General features: G+C 41.4%; 1 protein-coding gene and 1 pseudogene across 1 annotated transcript in view; one reads left to right on the top strand and one right to left on the bottom strand.

Moving 5' to 3' along the window:
- The window catches only part of LOC111955820 (ubiquitin carboxyl-terminal hydrolase MINDY-1), a 27,030-nt gene extending 19,722 nt beyond the window's left edge, over positions 1-7,308 (bottom strand). The window contains exons 1-4 of the mRNA XM_023976141.2: positions 6,917-7,308; positions 5,175-6,589; positions 4,425-4,482; positions 1,128-1,192 (exon numbers count right to left, since the gene is read on the bottom strand). Of these exons, the coding sequence (XP_023831909.1) occupies positions 1,128-1,192; positions 4,425-4,482; positions 5,175-5,882 (831 nt within the window). The 5' untranslated portion in view covers positions 5,883-6,589; positions 6,917-7,308. The remainder of the gene's footprint in view (positions 1-1,127; positions 1,193-4,424; positions 4,483-5,174; positions 6,590-6,916) is intronic.
- Positions 7,309-13,077: 5,769 nt separating this feature from the next.
- Positions 13,078-19,933, top strand: part of LOC111955904 (exopolyphosphatase PRUNE1-like) — a 22,912-nt pseudogene continuing 16,056 nt past the window's right edge.

Raw genomic sequence — 19,933 nt, 5'->3', positions numbered from 1 at the left:
AGTTTTAATGACTCCAACCTAAGTGTATGTAAACTTCCGACTTAAACTGTACATACATATATACACACACACTAGTTCTCGACAAAATAAATTGGTTGACCAACAGCCTATAGACCAGTCGAATAATTGGGTTCACCCTTAAAGGAACCAGATTGATTAGCTCTGAACCGCATGTGTGTCAGGTGGTTGGATCATGGTGCTTACAACATCAAGAACATGGGTTTGATTCCTGCATGAGCCACACATACCAAACAGATGGGTTGACTCGAAGTCACTTTGTATTAAAGAGCTGCTAATGACCATWAAGTGAATTGGCTGCATCCACACAGCTACTACCTTGCCACCCAAATGTTTGAGGCTTACACCTTACTGTACATTTTTGGTACAGTAATTCTGAATCCTTGTTGTTCCCTAAACTCCTTATTGTGGTACTCTAGTGGCAGGTGGTGTGACTTAGCACTGATGACACAGGCTTCTGCCTCTGCTGTGAACTCCACTTCCCCTTAAAAATYTGTCACTAACTTACACCCAACCACACCCACAATTTTGTGCACATGTAACAGTATAACTTTAGTACGTCCCCGACCTCGGGCGCGAACCAGGGACCCTCTGCACACATCAACAACAGWCACCCACGAAGTGTCGTTACCCATCGCTCCACAAAAGCCGKGGGGGAACCACTACTTCTAGGTTTCAGAGCAAGTGACGTAACCGACRGAAAGGCTGCTAGCGCGCACCACCGCTAACTAGCTAGCCATTTCACATCCGTTACACACACAGCTACAAAAAGATAGACCAGTGGCGGCTGCTGAGGGGAGGACGGCTCATAATAATGGCCAGAACGGAGTAAATGGAATGGCAAACACAAACCATTTGTTTGATTTATTTGAAACCATTTAACTTATTCCGCACCAGCAATTACCACGAGCCCATCCTCCCCAATTAAAAAGGTGCCACCAACCTCCTGTGAGGTAGACAACACAGACAGACCTGCACCTGCAGACGCACACGTCCAAACACAAATACACACAAGCTAGCGCTGCTTCCGAAAAACATTCAGACACAGACCGACAGTGTCATGGATAAGCCAAGTGGACAGATGTGTGTTTATACAGAGGTGAGTTTACCTGCTGAAAGTTGAGCTCCATTCCCTCAGCCTTCTCCCTGGGTTTGATGGACAATACGCACTCTCCTGTGGCAGAAACACAAATTGCGGGAGTATAAAAACAAATGGGTAATGTGGTTCTCAGACAGTGAGTGACCAAACAGAAATACGTGTTATAATATACAGTGCATTCAGAAAGTATTCATACCCCTTGACTTATTCCACTTRGTTGTATTACAGCCTGAATTCTAAATTGATTATATGTTCTCACCCATCRACACACACASACACACACAATACCCCATAAGGAGAAAGTGAAAACATGTTTTTAGAAATGTTTGCAAATGTATTAAATTAAATATAGATCTCATTTACATAAGAATTCACACCTGAGTCAATACATGTTATATTTANGAATTCACACCTGAGTCAATACATGTTATATTTACCTTTGGCAGTGATTACAGCTGTACAGTCTTTCTGGGTAAGTCTCTAAGAGCTTTGCACACCTGGATTCTACAACATTTGCACATTATTCTTWAAAAAATTATTTGATCTGTCAAGTTGGTTGTTGAGCTTTGATAGATATTCAGTTTCTTTTTATCCCAAAAATCTCCCTTGTCTTTGCCGATGACAAGCATAGCCATAATATGATGCAGCCACCACCATGCTTGAAAATATGAAGTTATACTCAGTGATGTGTTGTGTTTGCCCCGAACATAACGTTTGTACTCAGGACATAAAGTTCACTTTTTTACAGTTTTACTTTAGTGCCTTATTGCAAACAGGATGCATGTTTTGTAATATTTTGATTCTGTACAGGCTTCATTTCACGCTGTCATTTAGGTTAGTATTGTGGAGTTACTACAATGTTGTTGATCCATCCTCAGTTCTCCTATCACAGCAATTAAACTGTTTTAAAGTGACTATCGGCCTCATGGTGAAATCCCTGAGTGGTTTCCTTCATCTACGGCAACTGAGTTAGGAGGGACACTTGTATCTTTGTAGTGACTGGGTGTTTTTTTGTACCCATCTACCAATAGGTGCCCATCTTCGCACGGCATTGGAAAACCTCTCTGGTCTTCATGGTTGAATCTGTTTGAAATTCACTGCTCGACTGAGGGACATTATCGATACAGTGCATTCGGAAAGTATTCAGACCCCTTGACATGTTGCATTACAGCCTTATTCTAAAATGTATTAGAATCTGCCTGCCCCCCCCCCCCCCCCAATCTACACACAATACCCATAATGACAAGAAGAAAAAACAGTTAGAAGTTTTGCAAATTCATGAAGAAAAAAAAATGAACACGGGGTGAGGAAAATACATCGGGACATTCACATAAGTAATTAGATCTCGCCCTTTAACTCAGTACTTTGTTGAAGCACCTTTGGCAGCTATTACAGCCTTGAGTCTTCTTGGGGATATCACTACAAGCTTGGCACACCTGTATTTGGGGAGTTTCTCCCATTCTTCTCTGCAGATCCTCTCAAGCTCMGTCAGGTTGGATGGGGAGTGTTGCTGCACAGCTATTTTCAGGTCTCTCCAGAGATGTTCAATCGAGTTCAATTCCGGGCTCTGACTGGCCCACTCAAGGACATTCAGAGACTTGTCCCGAAGCCACTCCTGCGTTGTCTAGGCTGTGTGCTTAGGGTCGTTGTCCTGTTGGAAGGTGAATCTTCGCCCCAGTCAGGTCCTGAGCACTCTGGAGGAGGTTTTCATCAAGGATCTCCCTGTACTTTGCTCCGTTCATCTTTGCCTCGATCCGGACTAGTCTCACAGTCCTCGCCGCTGAATAACATCCCCGCCGCTGAATAACATCCCCGCAGCATGATGCTGCCACCACCATGCTTCACCGTAGGGATGGCGCCAGGTTTCCTCTAGATGTGACGCTTGGCATTCACACCAAAGAGTTGAATCTTGGTTTCATCAGACCAGAGAATCTTGTTGGTCTAAGAGTCTACGTGCTTCCGTCYGGTCACTCTACCATAAAGGCCTGATTGGTGGAGTGCTGCAGAGATGGGAGAACCTTCCAGAAGAACAACCATCTCCACAGAGGAACTCTGGAGCTGTCAGAGTGACTATCGGGTTATTGGTCACCTCCCTGACCAAGACTATTCTCCCGATTGCTCAGTTTGGCCGGGCAGCCAACTCTAGGAAGAGTCTTGGTGGTTCCAAACTTCTTCCATTTAAGAATGATTGAGGCCACTGTGTTCTTGGGGACCTTCAATGCTGCKGAAATATTTTGGTACCTTTCTCCAGATRGATGACTTCGACACAATCCTGTCTCAGAGTTCTACGGACAATTCCTTCGACCTCGTGGCTTGGTTTTTGCTCTGACCTTATATAGACAGGTGTGTGTCTTTCCAAATCATGTTCAATCAATTTAATTTACCACAGGTGGACTCCAATCACGTTGTAGAAACATCTCAAGGATGAGCAATGGAAACAGAATGCACCTGAGCTTAATTTCGAGTCTCATAGCAAAGGGCCTGAATATTACGTAAATAAGGTATTAAAAATAAAAAACGGAAATACATTTGCAAAYAATTCTAAAGACCTGTTTTCGCTTTGTCATTATGAGGTAGTGTGTGTAGATTGATGAGGGGGGGYAATTATTTAATCAATTTTAGAATAAGGCTYTAAGGTAACAAAATGTGGAAAAAGTAAAGGTGGTCTGAATGCACTTTAATTGTATGTGTGGGGTACAGAGATGATGTAGTCATAAAAAAAATCATGTTAAACACTATTACTGCACAGTGAGTCCATGCAACTTATGTGACTTGTTAAGCACATTTTTACTCCTGAACTTATTTAGGCTTGCCTTAACAAAAGGGTTGAATACTTATTGACTCAAGGCATTTTCCCTTTTAATTCATTTGTAAACATTTCTAAAAACACAATTCCACTTTGACGTGGTGGGGTATTGTGTGTAGGCCAGTGACACAAAATCTCAATTTAATCCATTTCAAATTCAGGCGGTAAKACAAAAAGTCGAGGAGCGTGAATACTTTCTGAAGGCACTGTATTTCTCCATGGTAATGGTCAAAGTTGACTACTTTTCCAATTTGCTAGATCTTTCAATGACTTAAGCCCMTGGCTCCTGGAGCATAGGGCCAGTGATGATCTTTAATTTACTGCGAATATGCAGTCTCTTTAGTTACTCGTATTTTCATGCATTGGTTGSATTTTCATGTGTTCATGACAACCTCAGAGTAATGTATGAAAATGTGTTGTTTACTGGAAGTTACAAAGCAATAACTTCAGTGTAACAAAGTCTGTATGGAAGTACAGTCAATACACTTGCTTGTTTCTTACCAAGGTGAGCCATCAGGTCCTCTGTGGTGACTACTTCTGTCTGGGCGGGTAGCTTGGCCTGAAAACAAATCACACATGATTATAATTTGTATGCACTTTTCTTGACCAATGTTCATTAAACAATAGACTCTCTGAAGCTGACATCCTGCCATTTATAAACGTAAATTCTGTGTTSCCTCGATTTTGAAAGATGTTGATGGTACAAACAAGATTATAGGATTCAGAAGMCTTTGGTGTTCTCTTAACTACGGCTCATCACACCCTAACGTGAACCTGTAATTCCTGCTTCTAGAAACTTCCCTCACGCCTGTGTCATGTCACTAATTCTGGCATGCATACACACCTCGGATGTCATCCTCAGTGTGTCATCCTCACCCTTATACGCAGTCACCTTAAGGCCAATTACACATCTCAATTGTCTTAAGGCCTACTTCATCTGTGCTGATCTCAAAACATATGACAGGGTAAAGCAGTATATTTTAGGACTATTGGGGGATTTTGCAACGTGCATCTCAATAGTCTAAAGTAGCCTCATTTTTTGGCTCCTTCTATTAATCTGCACTGATCTGAAGAAAAAAATAGACCAGTGAATGCAAAATCCCCCAATAGTCCTACAATATACTGCTTTACCCTATCATATGTTTTGAGATCAGTGCAGATGAAGTAGGCCTAAAACCACTTAAGACAATTGTGATGCGTAATCATGGACCCCATTAGTCCTATATAGCTGTTTCTACAGTCCAACATTACCTTCCAGCGCAGAAACAGGGTGTTCATGATGGCCAGCAGGGGACAGGGCCCGTTCTCACTCTGCGTGATGATGGGTGTCTTCTTCTCCTTCCAGGTGATCCATTTCACAAAGTAGTAGGCCGGCATCATGGGCTCTGGGTCCGGYGCGGCGGTGGCCCCTCCCGTGGCTGCGGCAGCCAGGACGTCACTGACCAGGCCGGGGACGTCAGCAGAGGGGGAGCGGCCCTCGTTGCCCAGGGCAGAGTAGGACGACAATGGCTCGTCATTCCCAGTGTTGCCCTCGAAGAACTCCAGGCTGCGGATGGAGAAGGAGGGAGAGTCGCTTGTAGCCGACTGGCTATTCTCGTCCGACCTTCCAAACATGGCCTCTGAGCTTTCCCCGTTCATTTCGGTCAGAGTTTGGCTCTGCGGGGTGGATTGAGCGTCTTCTGTTGTGCCGTTTTCAGACATGGTGGCACACGTGGCGGCTGGCGTGAGTGTGGTTCCACTGTGTTTGTCAGAACCTTCTGCTTCCATAATTGGGGTCTTGACTGATGGGACMTTGGTGGAATCTTCACGGTCCAAGGGCTCTGCTTTGTGGCTTTCTTTAGCCACAGAGGACCCTGGTGTAAGGCCACCCTCTTCAGAAATGGCCTCTGTCAGAGAGCAGTCATCTTTGACAACGCTCAGGAGATCTCCTCCGACTATCTCAGTGCCAGAATCCGCCATAGCTGGGTAATGTTCAATGTAGCACTTAATCAATAGAAAATAAGGCCAAATCGTCGGTAAAGACTACTTCAGGCTTAGGCTGTATAAGCGTAGAAAAACAAACTCAGCCCTTTACATTAAGTATATTCATGGCTTTAAAAGTTGGCAGTGAACTTCTAGGTGAACCTTGAGGGAAATCTACCCGACAATCAGTTCCCTGGTATTCCTGAGTAACAGTGTCCTTAGTTTGCAAAACAGGGTTGATGGACGGCTACAGCAGAATCCACAGTCGCTCTGTCGGTTTTATGTCATTCAGACTGTAAGACAGAGTGGATTTCACAAAACTCTACAAGATTTCCTCTAACAAAATATAATGATCTTTACACAAAATACTTATCAATTTAACCTTAACAAAAGTACAATTATCTTACAGAACTGCCTCTGTCCATTGCAGGTACAGCTGCAAACTAGAGCAAAGTTATCTTTGGGGMAGGCAAAACGTATCTGGTTATGAAAGATGTGCTTTTCCTGACTATACAATGGAATACACCAGAGAGATGGACAAGTGACAAGGGAGATGGAGCTGATCAAGCTTGTTCCTTGCCTCGTGACATGGATGACTCAGTATGTTTTTAGGATATCAATGCGGTATGGTTGACTTCTTAGCTTCGTCTGAAAATATCAGCTGGAGAATTCGAGTAACCATATTCTTAAAAATTGTACCATACCTGCAAGAAAAAGATCAGTCAGGGAAATAACTTATTCTCTAACAACACAAATTATTATTCTAACTGTTATAGGACTGACCCTGGGGTTGACAAAATACTGAGAAGGTAACGCTAACTATAAAGCCGGTCTAGAAAATGTTGCATCTGCCAAGTAACACCAGAACAGGCTACTGTCCGGACCATAGCTGGCTATAGCCTCGTGGTGACGCTCAGAAGTTGATAGCGCCCATCACTAACGTTATCCTGCAATGAGTATCTTGATGATGTTGGCAGCTTGTTAGCTTGCTAGCTAACGTTAGCTGACCAGCAGAAAATAAAATAACTTACCATGAAGCCAGTTGACAGCGTAAATGGCAACAACAAAAAGTAGTGAAATTCAGACTGTTGTTGGTCCAATCAACAGAAAACGTTAACGAGCTTCGCTGGCTGACTAAGCCATACTATTTACATTCCACGGTCTCCTCGTTCGCTATCTTGAATTCGCTTACTCCTCTTTACTTCCTCTTGTACTACCACAGCAAATATTTGTATATCTGTGACCAGTCTGTAAACAATGATGTCACGAGCTGCATTAACCACAGGGGGGAAACTCATTTGTAGATGTCATGCACCAAGCTACAAACATAAAATACATTTAGTAGAATATGCAAACCAAAAATATTTCGGGGGACAAAAATAAAATACTCAGCAAATATGCGAATTAGTCAAACACCAGCTACATTAAATGATTGTGAATGTAATCTTCATGGGGACACGAGTGGTTGGAGGAGAGAACTGCAGGTGTAAATATACTGGTCGTGTTCATGAGCGTCATATCTCCTTGCTGTGTAGTATTGCAGAGACGAAAGTCTAAAATGTGTGTTTAGTGTGTAATGGATGATATGTCAGTGACATCTGTGATATATAAAGACGATGAACGCCTGCTCTCKTTAATGAAGGAACTAAATAAAATAGTAGAATCGTCCAATTCCCACACAGCTTCATTTCTTCCATGTCTTGTCTTGACCATCATTCTGATTCTAAAAGTAGGATTTGTGTTGMTAAAATACATATACAAATTCTGGAAATATGTTGTGTTGATATTGTCATGAGGTGAAAAGTATGGCACACAGCTCTGGAGGGTCTTGCTTATTGGGACTACTACACATGTGACGTCATGAATTTAACGGCGTAAACACAACCACTTTCGAGTGATGTGGATTCCGAGTCTTTTCAGTGAGCCGGCTCATTTGGCTCAGTTCAACTAAAAGAGCCATTCATTAAGCTCCTAAACGACTCATCGTTCAGTAGCGCTTAAAAACGTACCTAAAACCATAAAAAYTGCAAATCTCCAGAGTTGTAGACTCGATTCACATGACTTGGACTCGAGTCTGACTCCAGCCACAAATTRGATGACTTGAGACTAGACTTGATAMAAAATAAAATAACTTGAAACTTGACTTGGAGCCTCAATACTCTGGACTAGACTTTGACTTGAGACTGATGTATGGAGCAAGATAGCTGCCAATAGGTTGAACTTACACAGCGTTAGGATCGTAAGAAAATCTATACGTAAATTGTTAGGATCGTAAGAAAAGCCAGCGTGAAACATGAAAAGTAAATGTTCAATTAGAAGTGTAAACGTGCAAACCCTATGTTATGACTGTGAATGAACATTTACACGTTCAATTCTTACTTAACATATCTCTTTACTCGGTTACATATCTTTTTTATAAGTACAAACTTTTGTCAGTAATGCAATGTGGCAGATAGTAACCCTTTTGGACCACACTTCATTAGAATTCTTTAACATACTATGAATTGTTCAGTGTGTCTACCTCGGAATTGCAGCTCAATTCTTACACAAAACACACACCACACACACACACACACACACACACACACACACACACACACACACACACACACACACCACACACACACACACACACACACACACACACACACACACACACACACACACACACACACACACACACACACACACACACACACACACACACACACACACACACACAGGAGAGACTTGGGTCACTCTGTTTCATGAATATATAATCTGGGTCTATAAGTGTTAAACATCCAAATATTTTCAGAAACAAAGATCAAGCACCAAGGAAATAAGATAGCATTTGTGTGTTACATAAATTGCATAGTTTATTTACAAAAAAAATAATTTACAAAAAAACAGACTTGCAATTTGACATACCAGGAATCAAGCAGAAATGGACTTGAAAAATATAAATAATTTTGGTGACCATCAATAATACAAACTTAATATATTTATGCTCATATATATTATGTTAACTAATAGCAAAGAAAYGTTTTGGAATTGGCCTAATCAAGACCAAATTAAATCTGTGTGACATGATACCCTTTGGATTTATCATTTTAGAATTTCAGTGTACTAGTTAGTACACAGTCCGGGTTTTAATCATGACCAGAGGGACCGRCTAAGCYCCAAATTATCCTAGGTAGATTTAAAACAGCATAATTCTGCGGTTCTGATGAGAACTGGCAACATTTTTCACAAACTCATCCATGTTGAGGGAGCYTGCCRTRCTTGACTCAACARTGAGAARTCAMAGGTAACTTAAGCTGTCATCAACCATTGTTGTCCTAWGGTGGGTTTTAATCAGTTTTAAAGCTGAGAAGTAGCTCATGGAAGACCTCTTTATAAGGTTCTAGAAACACAACAAAGTCAAGAAGAGTAGACGGTATGTCCCTTCCACTTTTCTCTCTCCTATCAAGAAGCCGCTTGTTTTGATGAACCTCATGTTTGAGGTCCTCTAAATCTGACTCAAAGGTCTGAGCAAAGGCAAACAGAGGCTTCTCATTCAAGAATGTTGTACTCTTTGGGTTGGTTGAGAGACTGGACCCCTTGCATTATCTCACAATTCTTCTTTGAAAAACACCTCTGTAACTCAGCTGTGAGACTGTCAAGCACCTGATAAAAGATAGCTCTTTGGAAGCTCTCACCATCACGTTGGTCTCTATTTTTCTSTCCTACGGTGCTCATCATCAATGAGTCGTGAAGTCTTAAGCTTGTTTTAGGCTGTCTTTTACACACTGTTTGGAAACTGCTGGAAGCCTGTACTTCTGATTACGGCATTCCATGTATCTGCATGCCCACCTTACATCCGTAAGTCTCTGTAGTTCCCTGGGCTGCTGCTGTGGATACAGCTCTTTCTGAACTGCAAGCCACTTGAGATAAACGTACGAGCCAGATACAAAGTTATAAAGCTTCTGCAGGAGAGCAAAAAAGTAAACTGCTTCAGGCACTGTTTTTACAGCATCGACAAGAACCAAATTCAAACAATGTGCATTACAGTGCACATAAAATTCAAATCTTGCACTGTTTTTAACCAGTGCAGACACACCAGAATGCTTTCCGCTCATGACGGACGCACTGTCATAGCCTTGCCCCACAAGATCATTTCTGTAGTCCAGGCCATGTTTTTCAAGGCAATCCATTATAATTGTCGTGAGACCTGCTGCATCTAAGCTTTCAGCTGACTGAAAATTTAAAAAGCTTTCGTGTATAGTACCTCACAAATAAATAAATMTTTTCTTTAAATCTTTGATTTCATCTGCAATTACACTAAAAACTTCACTTTCTTTTACTTCTCTTATTATTTCACTTTGTACCATCTCAGCTAAGCCCTCAAGAACTTTGTTCTGGATTTGGTGGCTTGTGTACTTAGCATTGCCACATGCATTCATCCTTTTCTCTATGAGAGGATCATGCTTTGCTATTTCTTCTAAGATTGTCAAAACATTACCCTTGTTGTGAGAGTCATCAGACACMCYATGCCCTCTCTGCGCTTTATTTTGAGTGGCAGTTAATAGGAGCACATCTGCAATTGTTTTAATGTAAGTACAGATTTCCTCCACTTTCTTTTTCTGGTCCTRATTTATGACATCTAACATTGATGAGTTGCTGTCAATAGCCCTTTTATGCTGATTCCAAGCATACATAGCATTGATATGATGCTCTGCCTTCGAATGGAGCTAAAACCCAGAATCTTTATACAGCGCCTTTTTCCAGTTACAAAAACCTGACTGTGATGTGAAGGCAGATTCAGGTGTATTGGGCAGAGAAAAATGCCTACAGGCGAAACAATAAGTCGAATCTTGACTTACAGAATATTCAAGCCATAAATTGTCCTTATACCAGGAGCTGTTGAAAGTCATTTTCCTAGTACCATGCTGAGTTCTGGCAAATGTTTTCAAACACGGCTGTACAGGACCCTCTTCTCTGGATCTTGAAATGTCTGAAATACACGTTAAATAATGTATCATATCTCTATAGAAATGTATAATTATGGGATCCACAAGATTAGATACTAACAGCTGCTAACTAAAATGTGTAGTTTAAAGTATAGGSCTAGCCTACCATTGGGTCCTTTTCGAACTGCATATCTGGTGCTTGATGCAGTTGGGAGGGGCTCGATGACATCTCCTGGCAGCTCTGGCTCACTGTCTTGCTCAGAYCCAGAGGTCTCTGTGTCATCCCTTGATACATCTATTACATTAAAATAACACAAGAACCATTAGCGTATAATCACAATAAAAATGTCACAGCCATCAAAACAAGAACACACATGAATCAACAACCAACATTTTAAAGTGAGGCTTTATCTGACAAAATCATCTATTACAAGCTGAAGCTAAACTTAAATTCTGAACTGGGCATGTGMCTGACTGCCTGGTAGATCCTCTGACCTGGTGGTGGTAGACTGGGTCCTTGTGAAGTCTGACCACACTGACTCTGACTAGCCTCAGWTAGGGAGCTGCTCTGGTGTCCYGTGGTGATGCAAGGGCTGGGGTCTGTTTGCACCTGATCTGCCTGTTTGTMCTTCTTTAAAAATAAATCTGATATCTCTCCCTTTATTTTCATGTTTAATTGACCCTATGCAAAAATACGGCAGTTTATGGTTACATCTAAGCATCCAATGACCCACATTTTAGTCCAATCTCAATCTTAATTACAAATCCCCATTATCATAACTGTACCTTAAAATCAACTACCAGCCCAAATTACTAGTTAGATCATGGCTAGCCCTACTTTGCAGTAAGTAACTTAGCTAGCTATAATTTCTTACACCTWTACGATAGCAAACAGGCTAGKTGCAAATTGTGGTCATCTTTTGAGTAACGTTAACAGATTGATAATAACAAATGTTCGATTTGAGTTCAAGTARGAAAATCGAACTGAGTTAATGGATTTCAAATTACRGAATGTTAACTTGCTGAACACTGACGGCTGTAGCCTACTAGTTACCCCACAWTAGCTAAACATTGGTATACTGTAACTTACGACACTGCACTGTATATGCGTGTATTACTAGCACAGATGTAGACATAATGTTAGGCTGAATTGGGAACCGATCTCTCTTATCTACTTAATTGTCTGTTAATGGATCCAAAGGTCTGACGTTAATTTACACAGTGACTCAACTTTCGTATAAGTTGTTCAGGAAACCTAAACCCGATGCTAAACCTTAAWATGTACTTCAAATATGATGCTTTWGTCAATCGCGAAAAGAGCTCGTGGAGCTGTGGAAATATTCTCTCTTCTTCTGTATGTTCTTATTCTTATTCTTCTATATCTCGCAACCAACGTTAATATTCTCTCTTCTTCGTACTTGTTTGAAAACGTCAAAATAAATGCTTCTTTCAACAAGAGGTGAAATGAGATGTCAATCAGCATTAAACTGCCAGTAGCAAATMAAATTTTGAGGTGGCACCCGGGGTGGTCAATCAGATGTCAGGGGTGTCCAGTCAGGGGTGTCCAGTCCACCCCGGACACCCCTCTGCCTCCGCCCCTGGCTACAAGGTCCCTATTTTACAATTAGTTGAAAGTTGACTAAATAATATAAAGGGCTGTCTGGTAGCCTCAATAAATACACAAATATTTATAGTTGAACAAGTCGTTGCATATATACATGTCTTTRTTTTTTACTTGACTTGAGGCTTGACTTGAAAACATGACTCTACTCGACTTGACTTGGTCTTAGAATCACTAGCGGGGGGGGGGGCAGACACAGTGCCCCTGTGACAACAATTGTGGACCCCCTTGTGGCCCCCCTAAATGTGGAGTATGAAATCATTTTTACATAACTAATTTTTGCTATCATTGTTTTTTTACATCCATTTTTAGACAGTGGCAACGATGATGATTATGAACATGGTATTTTGCCTGCTAATGCCTGCAATGCAGTGAAGAAAACGATATGACAACAATAACGTCTAATGTAACTGGCCCCTCTAACAGTACAACTCGCCCCAGCTTGGTGCCCCCAGTTGAAATGGTCTAGAACCGCCACTGCTTAGAATGCACGACTTGGACATTACTTGGACTTTACTCGAGTCTTGACCAGTTATTCTTGAGACTCGACTTGTGACTCGGACCTTCCTGCAGTGATGAATTACAATCTTCAGGTAATGTTTTTATAACCTATCATCTGCAGATAATCCTTGTCTGGAGCTCAAAAGGCAGTATAAACATTATTCAAATCAGGGAGCCAAATGAACGGCTCTTTCACAGATACGATTCGGTCCCCGACGTTCACCAAAAAGAGCCGTTCAAAAAGAGCTGGTCGCGACCCATCACTACCACTTTATACCCTTCAGTAGCTTCTGCTTTTCAAAACGTGATGTAGGATATTCGTCAACTTGTCTTTGCAGAGGACACGGGTCTGTAAACATTCTMTTTGGCAGAATATCCCAGGCGTGCTCTACGCTGGCGAAAATGGAGGGGTTTCTACAGAGATGTAGCGCTGCATTAAAGGTAGGCACACACACGAATACGTTTAACGTTACTATACATTGCATTTCATATTTTACAAATGTTTCATTTGCTCTGTTTAATGACTAGCCTTGTCCATCGCGTGCTCTCTGCTGTCTTTCACGCAATTKATTTACATATTCAAACTGTCTAAATTACTGTCACAGAGGCTGGTCACTTTTTTCCAAGACTTTGCTGCMTTTACTATTAAATTAGCTAGCCTATTACTATTATATTATTCATAATGTATGGATATCCTAACAACCTGTCAACTAAAATAGAGAGTTTATTGATTCATTKTCTCAAGTTACAACATAGCTGAATTGAAAAGAGTCTAATTGCAGTATGGTTCAAGATTCAAAAAATTATTTTTCCTGAAGATGATGAATCTTTTCTTGTAAAAGGTCTAACACAAAAAACACAGAGCGCCATGACTCATAAGGAGGTGATGTGTGGATGAAGAGCTAGAATTGTCAGAGAGCAAGTGGAGGTAGAATACAGCACACTGAAACTTCAATAACAGTCATTGTCACATATTGCATCYTTGGTATGTTTTCAGCATGTTTTGCAAGGGGTTGTCACAGTAGAGTCAGATGACCAATGCCATGAGGGTTAATGATTTGTATGACATTTTAGTCGAGTGCAAAGAACCTGACATAGTGGGAAAAAGCCTRTTAAGCTATTCCCTTTTTGTCCCACCCTGGCATCTCCTGCTCCCTGTATTGCCTGTGTGTACATTCAAGACTAAAGGTGCCATGTATGGTGGGTTCCCCTTGTTTATATAGGCTATGTGGGCACACYCACACCTCCCTCTTTCTCTGGCTGGAGTCTGGGCTAAAGCTCTCACTTCCAAATTCCTGTGGTCCAACAGCTTGACTGTTGTGCATGTGCCATTAATAGTGATATTAGGTGACACCTCTGTCACTATGCCTGAATGGCAGACATCTCATCCCCCCTCCCTCCTTCCCCTGCAGCCTTGGTATGGAATGCRGCTGTCTTTGGCTGTCAGGCACAGCAAAGATTTAAAGAGAAGGTGTCTAATTTCAAGGGGTCGGCGATTACTCTTGAGGAGTCACCATTAACCTGCTTTACTTTCGTTTTTTCCCCTTCCGTCAGAGAACAGCTGTGGTGGGATATCATATGGCCGAGAGAGAATCAGAGAACACATTCGAGACATAGCGTGAGACTAATCAAAACATGTAATGGGCTGAATTGAATTCCCTTCTTAAAACCCTCTCCGTAAGGCACTGTAGTATTTAAAAAAAAAAATATTTAACCTTTATTTCACTAGGCAAGTCAGTTAAGAACAAATTATTATTTACAGTGACAGCCTACACCAGCCAAACCCGGACGACGCTGGGCCAATTGTGAGCCGCCCTATGGGAGTCCCAATCACGGCCGGTTGTGATACAGCCTGGATGTAGGCCTAGTTGTAGTTTGTAGTGGCTTAGTTGTAGTTTGTAGTGGCCTAGTTGTAGTTTGTATTGGCCTAGTTGTAGTATGTAGTGGCCTAGTTGTAGTATGTAGTGGCCTAGTTGTAGTTTGTAGTGGCCTAGTTGTAGTTTGTAGTGGCCTTTTGATTCATTCACTTAAAAGTTATTCTTTCCCAGCATCCTCCCCCCTTCTCTAAGTATGAGTTCCCATTTTAAATGGGCGTAATCAAAGCTTCGTGGCATACTTCCTGGCTCTTGTCGTCTGTTAGATTTAATGTTTCTGCAGAAGGTCTCTGTGTTCTGATGGGCACTGGGCAGCCTTAGTTTAGCCACTGTCACTTCACATTATGGCCTCCTCACATGGCTGGAGACTAAGTGTTGATGTTTATGTCTGGGGTCGTCTCTGACTACTCTACCTGGGGAGCTTAACGCTTTGTATGCCTGTCCTGTCTCACACCCACACACTCACGGGTTGGGGGGCCCTCAACATGCTCATCTTTTCCATAATCAAACACTTGAAAACAATTTAATGTTATTGGTTGCAGCAGTCTTTCTTTTCAGTGATGGGGCAAGGRTATCGGTATGTTCAATAGACTGAGACAGTAGATTAGAGGTCAACCGATTATGATTTTTCAATACCGATTATTGGAGGACCAAAAAAGCCGATACCGATTAATCGGCKGATTTTTATATATATATTTGTAGTAATGACAATTACAACAATACTGAATGAACAATGAACACTTTTATTTTAACTTAATATAATACATCAATAAAATCAAATTAGTCTCAAATAAATAATGAAACATGTTCAATTTGGTTTAAATAATGCAAAAACAAAGTGTAAAAAAGCTAACGTTTAAGTTCCTTGCTCAGAACATGAGAACGTATGAAAGCTGGTGGTTCCTTTTAACATGAGTCTTCAATATTCCCAGGTAAGAAGTTTTAGGTTGTAGTTATTATAGGACTATTTCTCTCTATACCATTTGTATTTCATATACCTTTGACTATTGGATGTTCTAATAGGTACTTTAGTATTGCCAGCCTAATCTCGGGAGTTGACAGGTTTGAAGTCATAAACAGCGCAATGCTTGATGCARTGCGAAGAGCTGCTGGCAAACGCAGTAAAGTGCTGTTTGAATGAATGCTTACGAGCATGCTGCTGCCTACCACCGCTCAGTCAGACTGCTCTATCAAATCATAGACTTAATTATAATATAATAACACACAGAAATACAAGCCTTAGGTCATTAATATGATAAAATCCGGAAACTATAATTTCGAAAACAWAACGTTTATTCTTTCAGTGAAATACGGAACCGTTACATATCTTATCTAACGGGTGGCATCCATAAGTCTAAATATTGCTGTTACATTGCACAACCTTCAATGTTATGTCATAATTACGTAAAATTCTGGGAAATTAGTTCGCAACGAGCCAGGCGGCCCAAACTGTTGCATTATACCCTGACTCTGCGTGCAATGAACGCATGAGAAGTGACACAATTTCCCTTGTTTAATATTGCCTGCTAACAAGAATTTCTTTTAACTAAATATGCAGGTTTAAAAAATATATACTTCTGTGTATTGATTTTAAGAAAGGCATTGATGTTTATGGTTAGGTACATTCGTGCAACGATTGTGCTTTTTTCGCAAATGCGCTTTTGTTAAATCATCCCTTGTTTGGCGAAGTTGGCTGTCTTTGTTAGGAAGAAATAGTCTTCACACAGTTCGCAACGTGCCAGGCGGCCCAAACTGCTGCATATACCCTGACTCTGTTGCACAGAACGCAAGAGAAGTGACACAATTTCCCTAGTTAAAAGAAATTCATGTTAGCCGGCAATATTAACTAAATATGCAGGTTTAAAAATACATACTTTTGTATTGATTTTAAGAAAGGCGTTGATGTTTATGGTTAGGTACACATTGGTGCAACGACAGTGCTTTTTTCGCGAATGCGCTTGTTAAATCACCCGTTTYGCGAAGTAGGCTGTGATTCAATGATAAATTAACAGGCACCGCATCGATTATATGCAACGCAGGACAAGCTAGATAAACTAGTAATATCATCAACCATGTGTAGTTAACTAGTGATTATGTTAAGATTGATTGTTTTTTATAAGATACGTTTTAATGCTAGCTAGCACCTTACCTTGGCTCCTTGCWMCKCWCGCATAACAGGTAGTCAGCCTGCCACGCAGTCTCCWRGTGGAGTGCAATGTAATCGGCCATGATCGGTGTCCAAAAATGCCGATTACCGATTGTTATGAAAACTTGAAATCGGCCCTAATTAATCGGCCATTCCGATTAATCGGTCGACCTCTACAGTAGATATCTGTCAGATAGTTCCTTCCTTGACTGTGTATGCCATAATTCTGTTGTTGTGATTTAATTGATCTTTTATAAACAATACAAAACATACACATACAAACAACAACATCATACAAACATCAACTACATCACACCTGCCCAGACCCACTAGAACACACCCCCATCTCRAGCGCCTGTATCACTTTCCGCCACATGGCCTCAAATCACACTTTACATTTTTAGATAATATAGCATTTTACTTTTCCATTTCTTTAACGACAYACGATTGGTTGATTTGCAGTTTTTAAGTCTACGTTTTTTWAAAGATGATTGACGAGAAAATATRGTCCAACCCATTGGGTATCTCACTGCACCCTCATATGCCATGTCTTGAAATATGCAGACGGATTAAACAAAATGGTCTATTTAAGCAATAAGGCCTGAGAGGGTGTGGTGTATGGGCAATATACCACGGCTAAGGGCTGTTCTTAAGCACGACGTAACGCGGAGTGCCTGGATACWGCCCTTAGCCATGGTATATTGGCCATATWCCACAAACCCCTGAGGTGCCTTATTGCTATTATAAACTGGTTACCAACGTAATTAGAGCAGTAAAAATAAATGTTTTGTCATACCTGTGGTATACGGTCTGATATACCACAGCTGTCAGCCAATAAGCATTCAGGGCTCGAACCACCCTGTTTAGCATTTTGTTTATACATGTTTTTTGTTTTGTCTATCTAAGGAATGTCAACCTGCCCAAGTTCCTAACCGTTACCTAAAGTTAAACCATACCCATTACCTAAAGTTAAACCATACCCATTACCTAAAGTTAAACCATACCCATTACCTAAAGTTAACATAATAAATAAAGTTAAAACATACCTGTTACTAGAAGTTAAACCATACCCATTACCTAAAGTTAAACCATACCCATTACCTACCTAAAAAACACTATACCCAACAAAAGGGGAATCAAGGTGGAATTTATTTAGCTGAAAAGTTATACTGATGATGAGGATGAGAAAAGAAGCGTAGAATGAGGAAAACTAGGGGTTTGTCTCTCTTCCCTCTCTCCAAACAACTTGCTACTCCATCCACCAATTCCACGGTCCAGCCTTATCTCTCTGAGTCCCTGAGGCCTGTGCTAAGTGGATTGGAGAGAGAATGCCTCAGTGTGGTGCGGTTTTACATTAACCAGATGGAATGAGAGCTATGATGGGGCTCTCAGAAAGGGGAACGGGTGAGAGTAGCCAGCGTGCCTTACTGCATATGATTTGTGTTTCAGCAGTAATGGAACACTATTGGCTCATCAATATCAACCCAATGAAGCCAGCAACCTGGCTCAAAGTGATCCCTGGCTTGAATGCTGCACTCAAATGCAGGCCTAAATGGATTGCTCTGTGAATGTGGTCGAATTCACATTAGCGTGGGATATGAGGATAACTGTTAGAAAACTGCACGGCCCTATTATGTAACAGTAATTGACATTTCTCAGCAATAGAGTGAGTTGAATATGAAGCCCGTTGCAAAACAGTTTGCATTTCCCATTAACACCGTTGTCTACACTTGATCTGCGAATGGCGCACAAAACAGGTGCACAAGGACATGCATGAAGATCAGAATCAGAGCATCCTGTCATAATCATGGTACTATCATAACATTCCTCCTCTACACTTCCGTATTTGTGTCAGGCCTACGTTTTCCCACCAACCAAGTTGTTCACCTCATATCTAACCCTTGTTTACATTTCTAGCCTCGTCTTTGAATGGATACTGCAGTACTGGATTACTACAMCTGTAGTAGACGTCGCCCTGATTCGTTCTGTTTACCATGGGGCTGTCGTGGATTCACGGTTGAAGAGCTCTGCACACACACACATACTCTGTTGTTAAATATAGCCTCCCTTGGCTCCTGTTTGCCTGCCCGGGTCTGTCCACTGCTACGCCTGATGGGAGGGAAGAGGGAGATAAGAGCACGCTGGGAAGAGGGAGATAAGAGGGAAGGGGAGGCCATGACGCCATGTTGTCGTACACTCACACTGGCTTCCCGTTAGTGTCGCCCACGGGGCACTTACATTGGGCACTTAACATGGGGCGAAATGGCTCTCTCTCCATCCAGTTGTCTACACACTAAGCTACAGCCCATACTGATGGGGAGAAAAAACTGTTTAGAAGGCAGACCTGGACATATTTCTTGATTTACCATTGAAGTCAATAGGATGCACATCAATTCTCAATATGTTGAGATCAACAGGGGAGATCCTACACTGGTTACACTGGTTCACAAAGTACAATGGTGGACCAATCGTATAGGTTGATTGTTAAATCTATGGTGGCCCTAAGGGACAAAGTAGTTGTTAGCATATAAATCRCTACAAAATAGTTAGTGTTTGGACATCTTCTCCTGGTTTACAGATAAATAACAGGTTTCCAGCAGTTAAACTAACTGAACTAGCTAATTAAAGTGTTCTCAATGTATAGCAGAGTGCTTCAGAAGAACTTAGCTAAAGCCTTTGCTTTTTGTGTCCTGCCATACTGCCACACACACACTGGTAATTAGTGCTGTCACAGCTTTGCCATCATCATGTCACAGCAAGGCCGTCTCCCCGGTGTCAATAATAACATTGTTTCTTTCACAGATAAAGCGATACTAATCACACTCCTTATCACAGTGGGTCTACCAGTCGATGGCAAAATGATCTCGCCGAGTCCAATAAGGCTGTGTCATAGTTGTAGCTGCACATTCACTCATTGTTATTAAAGACGTCCCTTGGCAGTTTTTGAACATTTACTGTTGAAAAGCTATATCCCA

This window comes from Salvelinus sp. IW2-2015, linkage group LG31 (assembly GCF_002910315.2).
Source record: "Salvelinus sp. IW2-2015 linkage group LG31, ASM291031v2, whole genome shotgun sequence".
Lineage (NCBI taxonomy): Eukaryota > Metazoa > Chordata > Actinopteri > Salmoniformes > Salmonidae > Salvelinus > Salvelinus sp. IW2-2015.
This window is presented reverse-complemented; position numbering and strand designations above follow the sequence as displayed.